The sequence below is a fragment of the Amblyraja radiata genome, chromosome 5 (genome assembly GCF_010909765.2).
Source record: "Amblyraja radiata isolate CabotCenter1 chromosome 5, sAmbRad1.1.pri, whole genome shotgun sequence".
Classification (NCBI taxonomy): domain Eukaryota; kingdom Metazoa; phylum Chordata; class Chondrichthyes; order Rajiformes; family Rajidae; genus Amblyraja; species Amblyraja radiata.
In genome coordinates this window covers 90469420-90489231 of record NC_045960.1, presented here as the reverse complement: position 1 = coordinate 90489231, position 19812 = coordinate 90469420, and the positions used below count along the sequence as shown (strand labels likewise).

General features: G+C 43.7%; 1 protein-coding gene across 1 annotated transcript in view; it reads right to left on the bottom strand.

The window, feature by feature from the left end:
* Positions 1–986: 986 nt before the first annotated feature.
* The window catches only part of LOC116973777 (probable ATP-dependent RNA helicase DDX53), an 84231-nt gene continuing 65405 nt past the window's right edge, over positions 987–19812 (bottom strand). The window contains exons 10-17 of the mRNA XM_033022084.1: positions 15585–15685; positions 14603–14690; positions 13321–13448; positions 6063–6172; positions 5059–5197; positions 3392–3479; positions 1970–2107; positions 987–1103 (exon numbers count right to left, since the gene is read on the bottom strand). Coding sequence (XP_032877975.1) covers positions 1095–1103; positions 1970–2107; positions 3392–3479; positions 5059–5197; positions 6063–6172; positions 13321–13448; positions 14603–14690; positions 15585–15685 — 801 coding nt within the window. The 3' untranslated portion in view covers positions 987–1094. The remainder of the gene's footprint in view (positions 1104–1969; positions 2108–3391; positions 3480–5058; positions 5198–6062; positions 6173–13320; positions 13449–14602; positions 14691–15584; positions 15686–19812) is intronic.

The following is a 19812-nucleotide window of genomic DNA, read 5'->3' as shown; positions in this document are numbered from 1 at the left end:
TTGCAGGGCTCTCTGTTGGACCTCACTATGCCTTAAGTGGCTGCTGTGTTTCCTTCATTACCTTAACACCCAAATTAATTGGCCATGAGGCATTTTGGAACAACCAAAATCCCAAAGGGTCTGTTGTATAAACAGTGCAAAATATATCATTCAGTGTGTGGAATTTAGTCTATTTAATTAAAGTTACCTTAAGGAAGGGGAAGAAACTATACATTGTGCAGCACCACGAGGGCAGCGTTGCTGATGTGCAGTTTCAATTCCTCATGCTCACTAGACATATCTCATGCTTCAGTCACTGATTTTAACAGATAATTAAAGGAAGGTGGCAGTGTTCAACATCCAGTGTATTGTAAATTGTTTTTCTTCACAGAATGTAGGGGAACACACCAGGAGGTTTGGGTACAAATCTAGTTTTGTGAAGGCGACCTGGCCATATAATGATTCATTTCTAGTGTAATGTTCAATCTTGATTCAGTGATAACGTGCTCATACTATTCACCCTTTCCTCCAGAGCCTGGCACAATAACTGAACACCTCAACATAAAAGGAGTAGACCTACACACGTTAGACAATAACACGTTTTAATCAGTGCACAAAATAAAGCCTTGGTCAACTGCAGCATTGGTTCCCCCAAATTCCATGTCCATAAAGTAATAAGCCAAGGAATGCTTCGTCTGTATATTTAGTTTGTGGTGTTAGATGCTATTTTAGGTTAGAGAAATCTTGAACAAAAGCCTTGGGTATGGCTTATTACATGTTGACAAGTAGATTTAATACTGGAATCTATCTTTATTCATCTTTGAATACAGTACAATGAAATTTGCAGTAAGTTAACATCAGCATTGAGGGACAGCACACTATGCCACAACACCAGCTAATGGAGTGAAATAACATTCAACATATCTGCCTCCAGTGGAAAAAAAGTTTACAAAAATGAAAAGAAAACAAATTGTCAAAAAAAAAGTTTGAAATAATGAATTGCCTCAGAAGGTGGTGTTAGAGTACACTGGCTCACAGGTTGGGCTGAAACTTGCATCTGCGCTGTAGAATTCAGGTTCTATTTTTCCATTATAATAAATAGCGGGAATGTTGTTTTAGTTTCTCTGTAAAGATAAAAATGTATACATTATCCTATTGTTTGGCTTTAAGGAACAAAATCCCTTTTAGCACGACTGCTTGCTTGTAACATTACTATAATTTGGTGGCAATTTGGAGGAAAATAATTCTTGGATTTTTGACTTGATTTATTTGTCCCATTGGAAGACAGATCTGCATCATTCCCAGTACAGGATGGAGCCTGATCTCTTTCCCCACATGCCCTGTCTGATTGCCACCTGGGGTTTGTGCCAAGGCAAGGTGGAGACTTTGTTTCCTTCCCACAAGTCCTGTCTGATCATCTTGATGCAAATTGAAACTCAGCAGAACAAAGCATTATACATTCATGGGATGAGTCAGAAGTACTTGCTCCTGAATCAAAGCTTGTTGCTACACGTTTTCATAGAAATGCCAGGAAGTTTTTTTCTTCAAGATGGGGTCTAGAAAAATAGGTATGACAAATCAGGGGTTTCTGAGGGGAATCACTGGACACCAAATAGAAACCTCCCAGATGTGTATGTTAAAGACCCATGACAATAATTCACACCAGGAAAGCAACACACACCAATCTTCATCCCACAGACTTATTTTCAAAGACCTATGCATATTTTCTGCCATGACTGATTGCACCTTTGTGGAAAATGCTTTGTATGCAGTGGTTATTCTCAGCTTGCTCATTGCTCAATCCATTTATTTTGTTGCTTTCCTTTCCAAGTGCAAATGCCACTGTTGGAGCTGGTACTGTTGTACTAAAGTAATTTAGTCAGAGACTTTCATTGGTAAAGGTAATGGGAATAAATATTATAATCAAGGAATATCCCAATTTGTAAAGATACCGTACGTAACAGGTACAATTGTGATTTACTGATCTTACTTTGTTCCAGCCCCTCGGGCCATGACCATAGTCTCTGCGCCGTTCATTGTTAGGGGCTGTGAGCTGCCTTTCGTGGTCCTTCTTCACCTTGTTCTGTTCGTACCTTTTTGCCATCATCACTAAATCTTCAGGAACTGGCTGCAAGCGAGAAGCACGTGTCCAGTTAGATAACGGAACGGGATTAGGGTAACGGCGCAACAGAACTGCTTACCTAGCAGCTAGACAGCATACCACGGGGAATCAGACCATTCGAACTGACATCTGTGCTCCACACCTCTCCCAGTCCACTCTCAGTAAAATCTCCAGTTTGTGATTTCCTCCCATCTCAACTCATGGCAGCAGGCTCTATATTTTCACCATTCTCCAGATGGTTTATGTTCATTGGATTTATTAATTGCCATGTTACATTTACAGCCACAACTTTGATCTCCCTCGTAAATCAAATCACATTCTGCCAATCTATCCTATCAAATCCTTTCATAACCTTAATGTCCTCTACCAGGTCACCGCTTAGCCTTCTCTATGCCCCAAGTGTTTAATATTTAAATACGAGTCTCCAAGCTCTGCAGCACCTGTAATGATGGATACATCCACTACTGATCATCATGACTGAATGTCATTTGTTGTCTATTGACGGAATTATTGGATTAATAATAATAATACATTTTATTTATGGGCGCCTTTCAAGAGTCTCAAGGACACCTTACAAAAATTTAGTAGGTAGAGGAAAAACATGTAAGGGGAATGAGATAAATAGTAGAGACATGACTAGTACACAAAGTAAAGACAGAATTCAATACAAAACACAATATGAGGCAATTAATGCACATATGAAAAGGGAGGGGGGCGTGGGGCTAAGGATAGGCAGAGGTGAAGAGATGGGTCTTGAGGCGGGACTGGAAGATGGTGAGGGACACGGAATTGCGGATCAGTTGGGGGAGGGAGTTCCAGAGCCTGGGAGCTGCCCTGGAGAAGGCTCTGTCCCCAAAACTGCGGAGGTTGGACTTGTGGATGGAGAGGAGACCGGCTGATGTGGATCTGAGGGACCGTGAGGGTTGGTAGGGGGAGAGGAGGTCAGTGAGATATGGGGGGACCAGATGGTGGAGGGCTTTGTAGGTGAGGATCAGGATTTTGTAGTTTCAGGATTGGATGATATTGTGTGGCTGAGGAATGGTACAATGCTGGCTGAAGATGTCTTCCTCAGCTGTATACCTGACAAAAGGGCTACTTCCAGTTGTGTTAGAAGCAGATGCCCTTTCAAGCTTTTCAGCAATGTTGATGCACCACTTCGTACCGCAGCTGGTATTCTGCCTATATCGAAATGGAGCCCCTTCACCTATTTATTGCAATGGGACAGGGAAGCGTGCCAAACTGTTCAGTGAATCACCGAAACACAATGCCTCCCAAAACACAGAAAAGTACCTGACACGCTCGCTCCAGAATGGCAATCAACTCTGCAGCAAATCTCCAGTCACTCCTTGTAATGAGAGTTATAGCTTCTCCCGTACGACTGAAAAGAGAATAGAACATGTCTAAAACACAGTAATCCATACTCTGAGCATTTGTATTAAGATGCGAAAAATATATGGCATTAAAAAGGTTACAACTTGCCCCTCAGGGAAAATTGGAGGAGGCAGATATTCCTTCTCCTAGTTGAAGGGACAGCATGCTGGCATTTGCACAAGGATAACCCTCGGGAATTAACGGTTACTAAACATAAGGCAAGTAAAGGATGAGACCATCAACCAAAGGGGTTAGAGTTGTAATCTAATAGGATTGCCTCAAGACACAGATCTGGGGAAGGGTATAAAACAAATTTTGCAGCATTGCGGGCCCTGAAGAGCAAGAGTGGTCTCCGTCATTCTTAAATGGAAGAACATTGGAACCACCAGGACCCTTCATAGAGCTGGCCGCCCGGCAAAACTGAGCAATCGGGGCAGAATGGCCTTGGTCAGGGAGGTGATGATCACTCTGACAGATGATCGCTCTGTGGAGATGGGAGAACCTTCCAGAAGGACAACTATATCTGCAGCACTGCACCAATCAGGCCTTCATGGTAGAGCGGCCAGACGGAAGCCACTCCTCAGTAAAAGGCACATGACAGCCCGCTTGGATTTTGCCAAAAGGCACTCAGACCATGGGATACAAGAATCTCTGGTCTGATGAAACCAAGATTGAACTCTTTGGCCTGAATGTCAAGCGTCACGTCTGGAGGAATCCAGGCACCGCTCATCACCTGGCCAATACCATACCTACAGTGAAGCATGATGGTGGCAACATCATGCTGTGGGGATGTTTTTCTGCGGCAGGAACTGGGAGACTAGTCAGGGTCGAGGGAAAGATGAACGGAGCAAAGTACAGAGAGATCCTTGATGAAAACTTGCTCCAGAGTGTTCTGGACCTCAGACTGGGGCAGAGGTTCACCTTCCAACAGGACGACGATACCAAGCACACAGCCAAGACAACACAGGAGTGGCTTAGTGACATGTCTGAGTGGCCCAGACAGAGCCCGGACTTGAACCCGATTGAACATCTCTGGAGGGACCTGAAAATAGCTGTGCATCGACGCTCCCCATCCAACCTGACAGAGCTTGAGAGGATCTGCAGAGAAGAATGGGAGAAATTACCCAAATACAGGTGTGCCAAGCTTGTAGCATCATACCCAAGAAGACTTGAGGCTGTCATCGCTGCCAAAGGTGCCACAAAGTACTGAGTAAAGGGTCTGAATACTTATGTAAATGTGATATTTCAGTTATTTATTTTTAATTAATTTGCAAACATTTCTAAACATCTGTTTTCGCTTTTATATTATGGGGTATTGTGTGTAGATTAATGATTCAAATTTTTTTTTTATCCATCTTAGAATAATTCTATATCTAGAAGCGAATAACAAGGAAGAGCTGGGGAGTAGCGGCATGGAGGGGCACGGGTAACAACGATGTTTTTCAGCAACAATAATGCAAGAATAGAGAAATGGGGGGGGGGGGGGAAATCGCATAGCATGTGAGTGGCAGAATGCACAACCTAAGGACAGGCTCAGAGGAGGGTGGGGATGCGCTGGGTAACTCGATAGTGAGAGCTGCACCTACCCCGCCCTGCCAGTCCGTCCAATCCTGTGCACATACTCTTCTATGTTGCGAGGAAAATCAAAATTGAACACGTGTGTGATATCGTGCACATCCAGCCCACGTGAAGCAAGATCCGTTGCAATGAGAATCCGAACCTTCCCTGCGGAGAAGAGAGGCTCGCGTTCTTTAGAAGGGATAGACACCACATATATTTCAGATAACTACTCCGTCCCATGGCACTCTGCCCCCATATCCCACTCCAGACACACACCCTACACATCCTTATGGATTCAGTACCTCTTCTCGCCCCCATGCCTTTCCCCAACCAGTTTCCTCGCCTCTGCAAGCTTGGTTCCGTGTACACAGTGATCTGACAGGTCACCAATGCTTCATATACCTTGCCTTTGGGGCTGATTAGGGATGAAAGAACATTCAGATTGTCCCCGATTGCTGGATTCTCATAGCTTCACCACAGACGGTATCCAAAACATTCCTACATACAAACTGGAGAATCATCTCATATTCTGCTTCGGTAACTTATTACCCAACGGTATAATCAATTATTCCTCAACTTTAGTGAAACGCCCACCCCTGCTTTTTTTGTGTGCTCCCCCAACCCCAGTGCAAACCCATCTCACCCATTATTCTGCCCCCTTTACCACCCCCCGTCACTTTCTACATAAATCCATCTACTTTGTTGTACATTTCATTCCTCTCCTCATCTGATAACTTTTTGTCTCCATTTCATCTCTAGCCTTTGTCCACCCATCTGCTAATCAACCACCCCTTACCTGTATCCATCTATTACTTGCCAGAGTTTGACCCGCCCCCGCCTCTTTTGCATCTTTCTCCCCCTACTACAATCAGTCTGAAGGGTTTTGATCCAAAACATCGCCTGTCCATTCCCTCTGCAGATGCTGCCTGACCTGCAGAGTTACTCCAGCACTTGTTTTTCTCAAGTATCCAATATCTGCACATGAGAACCCCAAATGATCTATGGTTTCAGAAAGCTGCCTTCAACATACCTTCTTTGAAATCTTCGAGTGCCTGTTCTCGGTCACACTGCTCCCGATCACCATGAAGAGACTGCACTGGGATCCCTTGCAGACTGAAATCACTTGATAAGTCATCAGCACTGGAACAAAACAAATCACAAAAATCAATCGACATCCATCAACACACTCAGACTAAAAAGGCCATCTTTCTGAATGCACCCATGTATCCGTTGAAATGCGAATAGGTAGGTGGTACAGTGATGTTCTACCCACGACGACTTGGACCATTACGTACTCTGCACAGGTTAAATGCCAATTCAGGGCAACATTGGTTTCTTTGCCGCCATCTAGAGTAAAATACCACATTTTAAATTAACAAGCGTTTGGTTGCTTCTTCTTGCCTAAACATTTGCCTCAGTGGCATTAATACTGGAAGTTCACTAAAACTCAATGAAATTGCAAACCACTGGGTTACATCAGCAGTTGAGTTGAAGTATGCAGATAATGCCTGCATTTGCACTGACTCAGAGGCAGGGCTCATGGACATAGAAACATAGAAAATAGGTGCAGGAGGAGGCCATTCGGCCCTTCAAGCCAGCACCGCCATTCATTGTGATCATGGCTGATCATCCCCCATCAATAACCCGAGCCTGCCTTCTCCCCATATCCCTTGACTCCACTAGCCCCTAGAGCTCTATCTAACTCTCTCTTAAATCCATCCAGTGATTTGACCTCCACTGCCCTCTGTGGCAGAGAATTTCATAAATTCACAACTCTCTGGGAGATAAAAAAAATTCTCACCTCAGTCTTAAATGGCCTCCCCTTTATTCTAAGATATCAGTGACTTGTTCACTGAACCAGGCGAGAGGAAGTGCTTTTTTGCACAACAGCCACAAGACCAAGTTTCTCTACCAACGTGCCACCCCCTCCTCCACAGCACCACACTGCCCTCTGACAATAATGGTTGACGGACTCTAGAAATTGTGGAACAATTCTCGCATCTCAGTCACCTCTCTGAAAGCAGATTCCGATGATGAAATTCACTTTCAATATGCCTGCACAACCTTTTGATCAATTGAGGAAAAGGTTATTTGAAGATCACGACATGCCGCAGAACTCTTGGTCCTCCAGGCAGCGGTGATCCCTGCTTCCTATAAGCTTCTGAGACTTGAACTACCTACCGCTATCATCTCAAGGCATTGGAAAAATACCAATGCCAAATGCACAAAATTATTAGCTAAGCAATCGAGGTCAGTGTTTTCTCTCCTTCCCAAGAACCCCACAATGAGGCCCTAATTTAGTTCACTCTAAAACACTCTATCCTAAGATCTGCTGTGGTAGGACATTACCAGATAGATAGAGAAAAAGATTCAAGGATGATCTTGAAACCTTCTTGGGGAAAAAAAAGCAACATCCTCATCGACATCTAAGAACTCTAGTTGATCACAATTCAGAATGGAGAAGCAGCATTTTGGCTGCATCGGGGACATGAAGTGGCCCTACCCAAGAAGCACACCGCCTCACAAAGTACCCACCTCCCCACCCAATCAGCTACAACCTGTCCCATCTCTGGAAGAGACTGCACTTCCCACCTTGGCCTCATCAGCCACCTCAGAATCCAGAAAACCAGAGAGGAAACAAGTCATCCTAGATCCAGAGGGATCGCCTAAGAAGAAAGAAAGAAAGAAAGAAAGAAAGAAAGGGAAAAGAAAGATCAGGCTGCGAACTCAAGCGCATAAAGGAGTGACTCACTCTACCTTCAGGTTACAAAGCAATAGAAACTCTTTTTGTTCGGTTTCTCAGAAGCCAAAAACGTCACCGCCAAAGGCAATTCTGTTTAATCTACAGGAATCAAGACTGTCAGGAAATTTATTAGCATAAAGTACGTTGAATATTTTAATTAGGTTTCAATTCAGTAGTAATGAGAGAAAACATTCAGTACAATTTGTTATGAAAACACAACTACTTAAAATAAAAGGCAATTCTTGCAAATGGGGATGTCAGGCAAAGACATCAGGTTTTTCCTTATACTAACTTTCCTACTGCCGTTCTTATGGTAAAGGTTCTCTCATGATTTGGAAGTAAAGGACTTCATTGATTTTGACCCAATGATGATCAAGTAATGGTGAGGCACTTCAAGTCAGGATGGTGTGCAACCAGAGAGGAGCCTACTGGTGATAGCTTTTCCATGGTGGTGGTTGAGGATGGCAGGTTTGGGAGGAACTGCAGTAGACCCCGGCCAGTTGCTAATGTGCATCTTGCATGCATTGCACATGGTACAGCCATGGTACATCAGTGGTGGTGGAGGAAGGGACTGTTTAGAATGCTGGATAGATGATCCAGATGGGCGGATGCCGTCTGGAAAGTTGCTGGAGCTGCACGAGGCATGTGCAAAGACATGAGAGTGTAAGAGAATGAGTCACCCCTGCTCTTGCTGACAGATTAATAATTTGTCTGCTCCAGTCTAGTTTCCAGTATTGGGTGTGGATTTGACTGGTAGTGAGGTTGTTTCCACAGGTTGGAGAATGCAATGCTAGGGTGCCTGGTTTCAGGATAAGCGGTCGCTCATTTAGTATTGGGGCAAGAAATCTCTCCACTCATAGGGCTGTAAAATTTCAGAATTCTCTACCTCAATTATTAGGTATTTTATTGCTACATGCTAATGCTACACAGGAGGGTTTAAACTGGATTGGCATGGTGGTGGGATCTTGTACAGGACAGAGGCACATGACGGGCTAGAAGTTGGTATGGAGGGTGGTGTGGGAAAGGTTAGTGGACAGAATAGGCAGGTGAAAGGCAGAGAGCAAGGAAGGAGGGTTGGTTTCAAATGCATGTATTTTAATGCAAGGGACCTGACGGGTAAGGCAGATGAGCTTAGGATAGGTACAAGCGACTGAGACATTGTAGCTTGACTGAAACCTGGTTAAGGACTGGCAGCTCAACGTTCTGGGGTACAGGAGCTTCAGGAGAGACGGGGTGAGGGAAAAAGGGGTGGGGGGTGGGGGGGTGGGTTGCATTGTTGGTTAAGGTGTATGTCACAGCAGTTATCAGAGGTGACATTACGGACGGTTCGTCCAAGGAGGCTATATGGGTGAAGCTGAGGAACAAGAAAGGGATGATCACCTTATTGGCGGTGTACTACAGACCCCCGAATAGTCAACGGGAATTAGAAGAACAAATATGCCAGGATATTGCAGACAGCTGCAGGTCAAATAAGGTAGTTGTAGTAGGGGATTTTAACTTTCCCAATATTGACTGGAAAAATCATTGTGTGAAGGGTTTAAATGAGGTACAATTCCTCAAATGTTCAGGAGAGCTTTCTTAAGCTGTATGTAGAGGCCCCCACACCTGAGAGGGCAACGCTGGATCTAGTATTGGGAAATTCGGACGGGTAAGTTAATGAAGTGTGTGTGGAGGAGTCTTTTGGGACCAGTGACCACAGTTCGATTAGGTTTAATATAGTTATGAATAGGGACAGAGAGGGTCCACGTGTTAAAATGCTCAACTGAGGCAAGGCCAACTTTGAGGATATGAGAGAAGGTCTCGCTCAAGTTGACTGGTGCCAATTATTTGAGGGGAAAGTAACATTGGCCAAGTGGATGTTTTAAAAGTGTGCTGACGATAGCTCAGGATATGTACGTCCCCATTAGAGTGAAGGGCAAAGAAAGCAAACGTTAGAAAGCTTGGCAGATGAGGGAAATTGAGGCGTTGGTCAAAAACAAGGATGCATGGGACAGGTATAGAATAGAATAGAATAGAATAGAATCTTTAATTGCCACGCAACCAGGGTTGGTGGTATTTGGGTTCGGTACATGATGGTACACTGCTTTTGTTACATACCACTAATAACACAGATCACCGTAATAAAGTGCATCCATACCACATCACAAATCACAAATCTCACCAACAATACATAGTGCAAAAGAACAAACAAAGACCATAGACAAGACACTGTATACATCAAAAGTCATATTATCGTCTGATTATTGGACGGAATTGAGAGTTCTTATTGCTGAGGGGAAGAAACTGTTTTTAAAGCGGGTGGTTTTAGTAGCAAGTGACCTGAGGCGCCTCCCCGAAGGGAGAGACTGAAAAAGGTGATTTGCTGGATGGGAGTGGTCCGAGATGATCTTTTTTGCCCGTTGTGAGGTACGTTGGAGATAACTGGAATGGATTGAGGGGAGGGGGGAGTTGATGATCCTGGAGGCCTTGGAGACAATGCGTTGTATTCTGTGTAGTGAGTGACTATCGGTGTTACCGTACCAGACTGTGATTGAGGAGGTGATGATGCTTTCAATGATTGATTGATAGAAACGGACCAGGAGGTGTTTATCGACTCTGAACTTTTTGAGCTGTCTGAGGAAATATAGGCGTTTGATGACGTGGTCTGCATTGATGTGCCATTTTAGATTATTGGAGATATAGGTGCCTAGAAACTTAAATTAGTTTGTGGAGGTTATGGGGTGAGAGTTGACATGGACCGGGGGTTTGTGGTTTTGATTGCGTCTGAAATCTATGATGATTTCTAAGGTTTTTGAAGTATTAAGCTGGAGGTTGTTGTCTGCGCACCATTTGACTGCGCTATCGACTGTTAGATGGTATTGTGATTCTTTGTTGTCTGAGATAAGGCCAATTATTGTTGTGTCGTCTGCATATTTAAACATTTTAACTGAGCTGCATTGGGATGTGAGGTTGTTGGTGTAAAGTGAGAAGAGCTGGGGTGACAGAACGCACCCTTGGGGGGCTCCTATGTTGAGAGTCAAAGGGCTGGAGAGTTTTCCACCCACCTTGACTCTTTGCTGTCTGTTTGTTAGAAAGTGTAGAATCCAATGGCACATGGCTGGGTGGATGCTCATGTCCAACATTTTATTGTAGAGTTTAATCGGGTGTATAGTATTAAAGGCCGAGCTAAAATCTATAAACAGGATGCGTGCATAGGTGTTCGGTGATTCCAGATGATGAAGGGAATAGTGAAGAGCTAAGTTGATAGCATCCTCAACAGACCGGTTGGCCCTATATGCAAATTGGAAAGGGTCCATGATGGGGGCAGTGTGGGTTTTCAGATGGGTGAGGACTATGTTCTCAAAGGCCTTCATGGCGACTGATGTTAATGCCACAGGTCTATAATCGTTCAGGCAGCTCACCTTGGAGGACTTGGGCACAGGGATGATAATGGATGATTTAAAACACTGCGGGACTCTACATCTACATAGGCAACTGGGATCAAGTGCATCCCTGGAGGAGTAAACTGAAAAAGGAGATCAGAAGTGCAAAAAGGGACCAGAAGGTAGCTCTGGTGGGTAACATTAAGAACAATCCCAAAAGATTTTATAAATACATAAGGCGGAAAAGGGTAACTAGAGAGAGAGAGAGAGTGGGACCTCTCAGGAATCAAAGCGGTCACCTCTGTATGGAGCCACAGGAGATGGGCAAGTCCTCAATGAGTATTTCTCCTCTGTATTTACCGAGGAGAAAGACAGTAGGATGGAGGAACTTGGGGCAGTCAATGGAAGTGTCTTGAGAGCAGTCAGTGTTACCGTTGAAGAAGTACTGAAGGTACTGTCGCGTATGAAGGTAGACAAATCTCCAGGGCCTGATCAGATATATTCGAGGACATTGCTGCAAACTAGAGAGGAAATTGCAGGAGCCCTGGTTGAAATTTACAAGTCGTCCTTAAATACAGGAGAGGTGCCGGAAGACTGGTGGCAAATGTTGTGCCTCTTTTCAAGGGCTGCAGGGAAAATGCTGGGAACTATAGGCCGGTGGGCTTAACATCTGTAGTTGGAAAGATATTGGAGAGTATTCTGAGGGATAGGATATACAGGCATTTGGATGGCAAGGGCTGATTAGGGATAGTCAGCATGGTTTTGTTTGTGGGAGGTTGTGTCTCACAAATCTGATTGATTTTTTTGAAGACGTGCAAAAAGGTTGATGAGGGCAGAGCTGTAGATGTTGTGTACATGGATTTCAGTAAGGCGTTCGACAATGTTCCGCATGGTAGGATGCTCTGGAAGGTTAGATTGCATGGGATCCAAGGAGAGATAGCTGAATGGATAACAAATTGGCTTCATGGAAGGAAACAGAGGGTGATAGTCGAAGGTTGCTTCTCGGACTGGATGCCTGTGACTAGTGGTTTGCCTCAGGGTTCGGTGCTGGGCCCATTACTGTTTGTCATCTACATCAATGATTTGGATGAGAACATACTGGCCAAGATTAGCAAGTTTGCTGATGATACAAAAGTGAGTGGTTTTGCAGATAGTGAAGATGGTTGTGAAAGATTGCAGCAGGATCTGGATCGATTGGCCAGGTGCGCGGAGGAATGGTTGATGGAATTTAATAGAGAGTAGTATGAGGTGTTGCATTTTGGGACGCCGATCAAGGGCAGGACCTACACAGTAAATGGTAGGCCTCTGGGTAGTGTTCTAGAGCAGAGGGATCAACGAGTACAGGTGCATCTGTGCATGGTTCCTTGAACGTCAAGTCGCAGGTGGATAAGGTGGTCAAAAAGGCTTTTGGCATTTTGTCCTTCATCAGTCAGAGTATTGATTACAGAAGTTGGGAGGTTATGTTGCAGTTGTATAAGACGTTGGTGAGACCGCATTTAGAATATTGTGTTCAGTTCTGGGCACCATGTTATAGGAAAGATATTGTCAGGGTTGAAAGGGTTCAAAACAGATTTACGAGGATGTTGCCAGGTCTAGAAGGTGTGAGCTATAGGGAGAGGTTGAGTAGGCTGGGTCTCTATTCCATTGGAGCTTAGAAGGATGAGGGGGATGGATCTTATAGAGGTGTACAAATTCATGAGAGAAATAGATCGGGTAGATGCACAGAGTCTCTTGCCCAGAGTAGGGGAATCGAGGATCAGAGGTTCAAGTTGAACAGGAAAAGATTTAATAGGAATCCGAGGGGTAAGTTTTTCACACAAAGAGTGGTGGGGGTATGGAACAAGCTGCCACAGGTAGTTGATCCTGGGAGTTGATCCATTGTTTAAGAGACTGTTAGACAGGTACATGGAGAGGACAGGTTTTGAGGGACATGGACCAAGCGCAGGCAAGTGCAACTAGTGTAGCTGGGACATTGTTGGCCAGTGTGGGCAAGTTGGGCCTGGTTCCACACTGTATCACTCTATGACTCTAATGACTTTGGTATATTGAAGAGTATGAAAACTAGGTTGGAAAATACATGAGATACGGGATCAGTGTAAAATCAGCCTTTGTAAAATTCTGGGCATTAAAAATTAAGGAAAGGCAAAGAAAAACTATTCTCACACACCTGCCACTATACTTACATGATCTTTCTTCCAACAAAAATGATGACTTTATCCTCAGCCTTCATGGATTGAATGAAGTGACGTGTATAGCTTCGTTTCTCTTCTTCAGGGATAACCAATACATTTTGCTCAACAGTCTCTACTGCCTGCAAGAGACAGGATTAAGTGTCATGCTACAAGTACTCTCCTGCTTTGTGTGTTACACAGACACATTCATACAGTTGCTTTAGTATTTGTCTACACTGGAACTCCCCAGCATTAAATCGCACAGTGCTGGTTCCTCACAGAACTCTTGGGCCTACAATCTAAATACCGACCAAGAGCTTCCCTCTATACTTGCACAGGAGATACATCCACTCTGCAGGAACATAACAATGAATCTCCCAATGAAAATAGGAACACGCTGGTCAGATATCTGACTTTATTTTTGATAGCAATTTCTTCTGTCTTCACACTCATTGCCTCTGTATTATATGAACTCCTTTTAGGCTTAGTTTAGTTTAGAGATACAGCGCAGAAACAGGCCCTTCAGCCCACTGGGTCCTCATCGACCAGCGATCCCCTCATATTAACACTATCCTACACCCACTAGGGACAATTTTTAGATTTACCAAGCCAATTAACCTACATACCTGCACGTCTTTGGACTGTGGGAGGAAACTGAAGATATAACCATATAACAATTACAGCACGGAAACAGGCCATCTCGACCCTTCTAGTCCGTGCCGAACACGTATTCTCCCCTAGTCCCATATACCTGCGCTCAGACCATAACCCTCCATTCCTTTCCCGTCCATATAACTATCCAATTTATTTTTAAATGATAAAAACAAACCTGCCTCCACCACCTTCACTGGAAGCTCATTCCACACAGCCACCATTCTCTGAGTAAAGAAGTTCCCCCTCATGTTACCCCTAAACTTCTAAAGATCTCGGAGAAAACACCCGCAGGTTATAGGGGGAACGTACAAACTCTGTACAGCCAGCATCCGTAGTCAGGATCGACCACAGGTCTCCTGCGCTGTAAGGCAGCAATTATACCGCTGCGCCACCGTGCTGCCCTAGGCATTCCAGATTAAAACCCCTGCAATGTAATCAGAGATGGTGTACAGTTTTGTACACACTCTGCATCCTGGTGATGGTACAACAAAGATTTAACCTGCTTACAAACTTCAAAACTTGCAAAGTCTACATTTGTAAGCAATTCGCTCGTGCATAATGCAGCTGCCACAATGGAAATTGTTTTACTTTTTCCCCCACCAAGAACTGAAGAAATTAAAAATAGTTTCCATGTACTCACTGCTAAATCTAGGGTTCCGACATAGACCATCATCGGATTCTTCAGATATGATCTTGATAACCGACGAACTCCATCAGGCCATGTTGCGCTGGAGAGAGGGGGAAAAAAGGTGAACAATACTATATGGTGTTCCTACCTCAGCATGTCATTTAATGCACTTAAACTGTTCCGGTAAAGGGCAAAGAGTAAAGGCTGGTCTCAAACTCTATGGAGCCATTTCACCAGTTCCCTGAAAGACATAGGCAGCAGCATTGTGTGATATGGGTAACTGCCATCTGTAGCCGCGGCCTCCAGTACGGAAGCGGCCGTTCCAGGGTTCCCAGGCCGCTGCGAGGATTCTCCCGACGCCGGAGCAACATCACCCGGCGAGAACGGCCAGGAACATCGGGCCTCCGTAGAGGCAACTGTGGAGGCCTCAATGGGCCCGACTATGGGTGAACTGGGGTTGGGGACTGGACATTGTGCCTTCCCTCATGGTGGGAGCCACTGTGGGGGGATGTCCTTTATGTTTAAAAATCTTATTAATGTTATGTCTGTATTCCTTCTTCATGTGCTGCATTGGCAAGAAGCATTTCACTACACCTAGGTGTATGCGACTAATAAATAATCTTTGAATCTCTTTGAATCTCTTTTTTTGCCAGCAGCTGCCACCTCTGCTAGACCTTTGGATTGTTTGATCATGGACAGTTCCATAAATAGCTGATACCCACAGCAATGGTAAAGAGCTAAAATGCAGCACCATTATTTTTGCAATCCCGCTATTAAATCTGAAAATGGAGCGAGCCTGATCGGTTCTACCATCGACATGGGCATAAGGAGGGCTCTCCCTCTTATCACCAAACTCTCCATACAATCCCATGCATCTGTCTACATTCAACAATGGAGCACAGGGTAGTGTGCTTTAAACCTTTTCATCAATTATGTAGGCTTGATTTTGTTCTTCCAGAAAGTTACTGGGAGTGTATCAGGTACCATTTTCTACCTAGTCATAATCGTCTGTCTATCAGGTCGTATGTCCAAAATGATCTTCATAATCTGAGGTTCAAATCCCATATCCAGCATTCGATCAGCTTCATCCAATACCTTTAAAGGAAGAAGAGATCAACTTAACAGAAAAAATAAATTATGGATTTCGCGGCACAGGCCATTATGGCTCTTTCCTATATGATGGTCGTGTGACCTTGGTCTACTTGGGCCAAATTCCAATTGTAACATGAAAGCACATTCACGCCATTTGGACCAGGGCACATATCTGTTTAATGAAATAAAATGCCAAAATGTCCAACTTTACAATGGTTACTGAATAGTATCTGCATAAACGATTCTTACAATCCCCACTGTGAGACTCCACTCCCCCACATTATGATCTGGGATGAAATTATTTTCATTAAAATTATCAATTGATTACACAATTCACAGTCATGCGCTACTTAGGGAAAGAAGTGATTTGTACCTGTGGCCACCATCAGTTTATTGTCATGTGTACAGTGGTAGTGAAATGCTTTTGTTGCGTGCTAACTAGTCGGCAGAAAGTTAATTAAACAATCAAGGTGAGGTGCTGGAGGGAGTTTGGCTGCCGCCTCTGATTTTGCGAGGTGACTCTCATGCCTAGAAACATATAGGCTGAAAATTTACGAATGATGAATCAGACAGGGAGAAGCTTAAAGGGCAATGGGGATCATTCATTCAATGCGCAGCATTAGGGTTGAGAACTTCCAAGCTTCTATCAAGGTTTGCTTGGAAGCTGGAAATGAGGGAAGCCACCTTCTGAAATTCAATATCTACTGGTGGTCAGTGCCTGGTGAGATGTTTTTGCTTGGTCACAAGGAACAAGTGCCAAATTATGGTAGAATTAAATCCACTAGTAGCTGGTGGCTGCCACATCATACTCGACGATGATCCTCACTCAGCTATTTTACTGCAACATCAGAGCAGAGCAAAGGGAGTTTAAAGTCCTAACAGGCTTTGATTTCACATAAATTAACTAGAAAGATGGATAGATGCTTTCTGCATGACTTAAAAGCAAGAAAACATTATTGTAAATCCCAAAGCCAACCATATGCTCAATAAGATTCAACAACATGCACTTATACAATGAACTAAAAAAAACTGCAAAAGGTGGAAATCTAGAATAATGATGGAAACACTCAAATTGGGCTGCAGCTGTGCATTCCTTTATACTTTGTGGCGAGACACTGCTCCAAATCCATCTTTAAATTTACAAACGATACAACCATCATTGAACGCAAAACAGGCAACGACGAGTCAGACTACAGGAAGATCAATAATCAGGTTGAGTGGTGCCAGAACAACAAATCTCCCCAAATCATTGCAGGGATCGACAGGAAGCACTGGTTCAAGAAGGCAGCTAACATCATCAAAGACCCACACTACCCTGCCCATGCTCTCTTCTCTATGCAACCACCAGGAATGTAGTACAAGAACCTGAAAACCACTACCTCCATAGTAGTTCGGTACTGAGAAAGGTTGTCGTTAAGGTTGTGCAGAGTGGTTCAAAAATCTGATGGTTGTGGGGAAAAAGCTGTTCTTGGAACGTCAAGGCAATGGTTCTCAGGTTCACCACCTTTTTCCCTGATGCACAATGAGGCTGACTAATGGGGACAACAAACAGATATGTGCCCTGGTCCAAATGGCTTGCATGTTAGGATGAATCAAGAAAAGTTTCAACTTTGCAAAAAACTGATTAAGCCACAGCAGGAGTACATTGTGCAGTACTGACAAACTGAATATAGAAAGGATGTGGATGTGCAGAAGAAAACTGAGAAGACATTCACCAGGATGTTGTCAGGATTGGAGGACTTTAGATCTGGGGAGAGATTGATTAGAGTTGGTTTGTTTTCCCTGGAGACAAGAAAGCCTAGGTTTGTTTTCCCTAAAAACAAGAAGGCCTAGGTTTTAGATGAGAAGATGGGATTTTAAAGGGGATTAGAGGAGAACATTTCTTTGTTCTCCCACAGAAGCGGCTGATATCTGGAACAGGCAAAATGAGCTGGTGGAATCAGATACAATCACTGTCAGAGAGACATTTAGATAGACACTTAAATACAAGGCATCAAAGGATATGGACCTAACATGAGCAATTGGGTTAGTGTAGTTGGGAAAATAAAGGTTAGCATGGAAGTGGTGGATTGAAGGGCCATTTCTGTAGGATTCTATGACTATGGAGATAATGATACCATATTTTCTTACAATGCAAAAGATGGTCATTTGGCGCATTTCTGAGCAATCCCATTCCGCCATTATTACCGTACAAATTCTCTCACACATGCCGCCAGCAGTCGCCAGATTCCCTCACAAAAAACTTACTAGGGCTAATCTACAGCAGCCAATTAATTTAATAACTACCATATCCTTGGAATGTGGTAGGAAATTGGAGGCCCCAGGAAAAACCCACATGGTTTACCCCAGGTGAACATGCAACCTTGACATAGACAACTCTAGAGGCCAGAAGCTGTGAGAAAGCTGCACTCCCTAAAGCACCACTGTGCCACCATCTAAAATTCTTTAGATTCTGGAGAAGTGGACGATAGGAACATTGCACTGTGATACTTCTATTTAGAAAGGGAGGGGAGCAAAAGACAGATCATAAACCTAACATCTACTGTTAGAAAAATATCTTAGAATCAATCATGTTAGCCAATTAGAGTGTTTGTTAGTAGTTGCCCCGCCTGGTACATGTTTTATTATATTAGGAACTCGCCTACATCAGACGGTAGATACAGCAGCTTGGACATGTAATGTACTGCATATCCAATACTGTAGAGTTCAATAACCATATAACCATATAACAATTACAGCACGGAAACAGGCCATCTCGACCCTTCTAGTCCGTGCCGAACACATATTCTCCCCTAGTCCCATACACCTGCGTTCAGACCATAACCCTCCATTCCTTTCCCGTCCATATAACTATCCAATTTATTTTTAAATGATAAAAATGAACCTGCCTCCACCACCTTCACTGGAAGCGCATTCCACACAGCCACCACTCTCTGAGTAAAGAAGTTCCCCCTCATGTTACCCCTAAACTTGTGTCCCTTAATTCTCAAGTCATGTTCCCTTGTTTGAATCTTCCCTACTCTCAGTGGGAAAAGCTTATCCACATCAACTCTGTCTATCCTTCTCATCATTTTAAAGACCTCTATCAAGTCCCCCCTTAACCTTCTGCGCTCCAAAGAATAAAGCCCTAACTTGTTCAACCTTTCTCTGTAACTTAGTTGCTGAAACCCAGGCAACATTCTAGTAAATCTCCTCTGTACTCTCTCTATTTTGTTGACATCCTTCCTATAATTAGGCGACCAAAATTGTACACCATACTCCAAAATTGGCCTCACCAATGCCTTGTACAATTTTAACATTACATCCCAACTTCTATACTCAATGCTCTGATTTATAAAGGCCAGCACACCAAAAGCTTTCTTTACCATCCTATCTACATGAGATTCCACTTTCAGGGAACTGTGCACAGTTATTCCCAGATCCCTCTGTTCACCTGCATTCTTCAATTCCCTACCATTTATCATGTACGTCCTATTTTGATTTGTCCTGCCAAGATGTAGCACCTCACACTTATCAGCATTAAACTCCATCTGCCATCTTTCAGCCCACTCTTCCAACTGGCATAAATCTCTCTGTAGACTTTGAAAATCTACTTCATTATCCACAACCCCACCTATTTTAGTATCATCTGCATACTTACTAATCCAATTTACCACACCATCATCCAGATCATTGATGTACATGACAAACAACAGTGGACCCAACACAGATCCCTGTGGCACCCCACTAGTCACTGGCCTCCAACCTGACAAACAACCATCCACCATTACTCTCTGGCATCTCCCATTCAGCCACTGTTGAATCCATCTTGCTACTCCACCATTAATACCCAACCATTGAACCTTCTTAACCAACCTTTCGTGAGGAACCTTGTCAAAGGCCTTACTGAAGTCCATATATACAACATCCACTGCTTTACCCTCATCAATTTCCCGTAACCTCTTCAAAAAATTCAAGAAGATTAGTCAAACATGACCTTCCAGGCACAAATCCATGTTGACTGTTCCTAATCAGACCCTGTTTATCCAGATGCTTATATATATTATCTCTATGTATCCTTTCCATTAATTTGCCCACCACTGACGTCAAACTAACAGGTCTATAATTGCTAGGTTTACTCTTAGACCCCT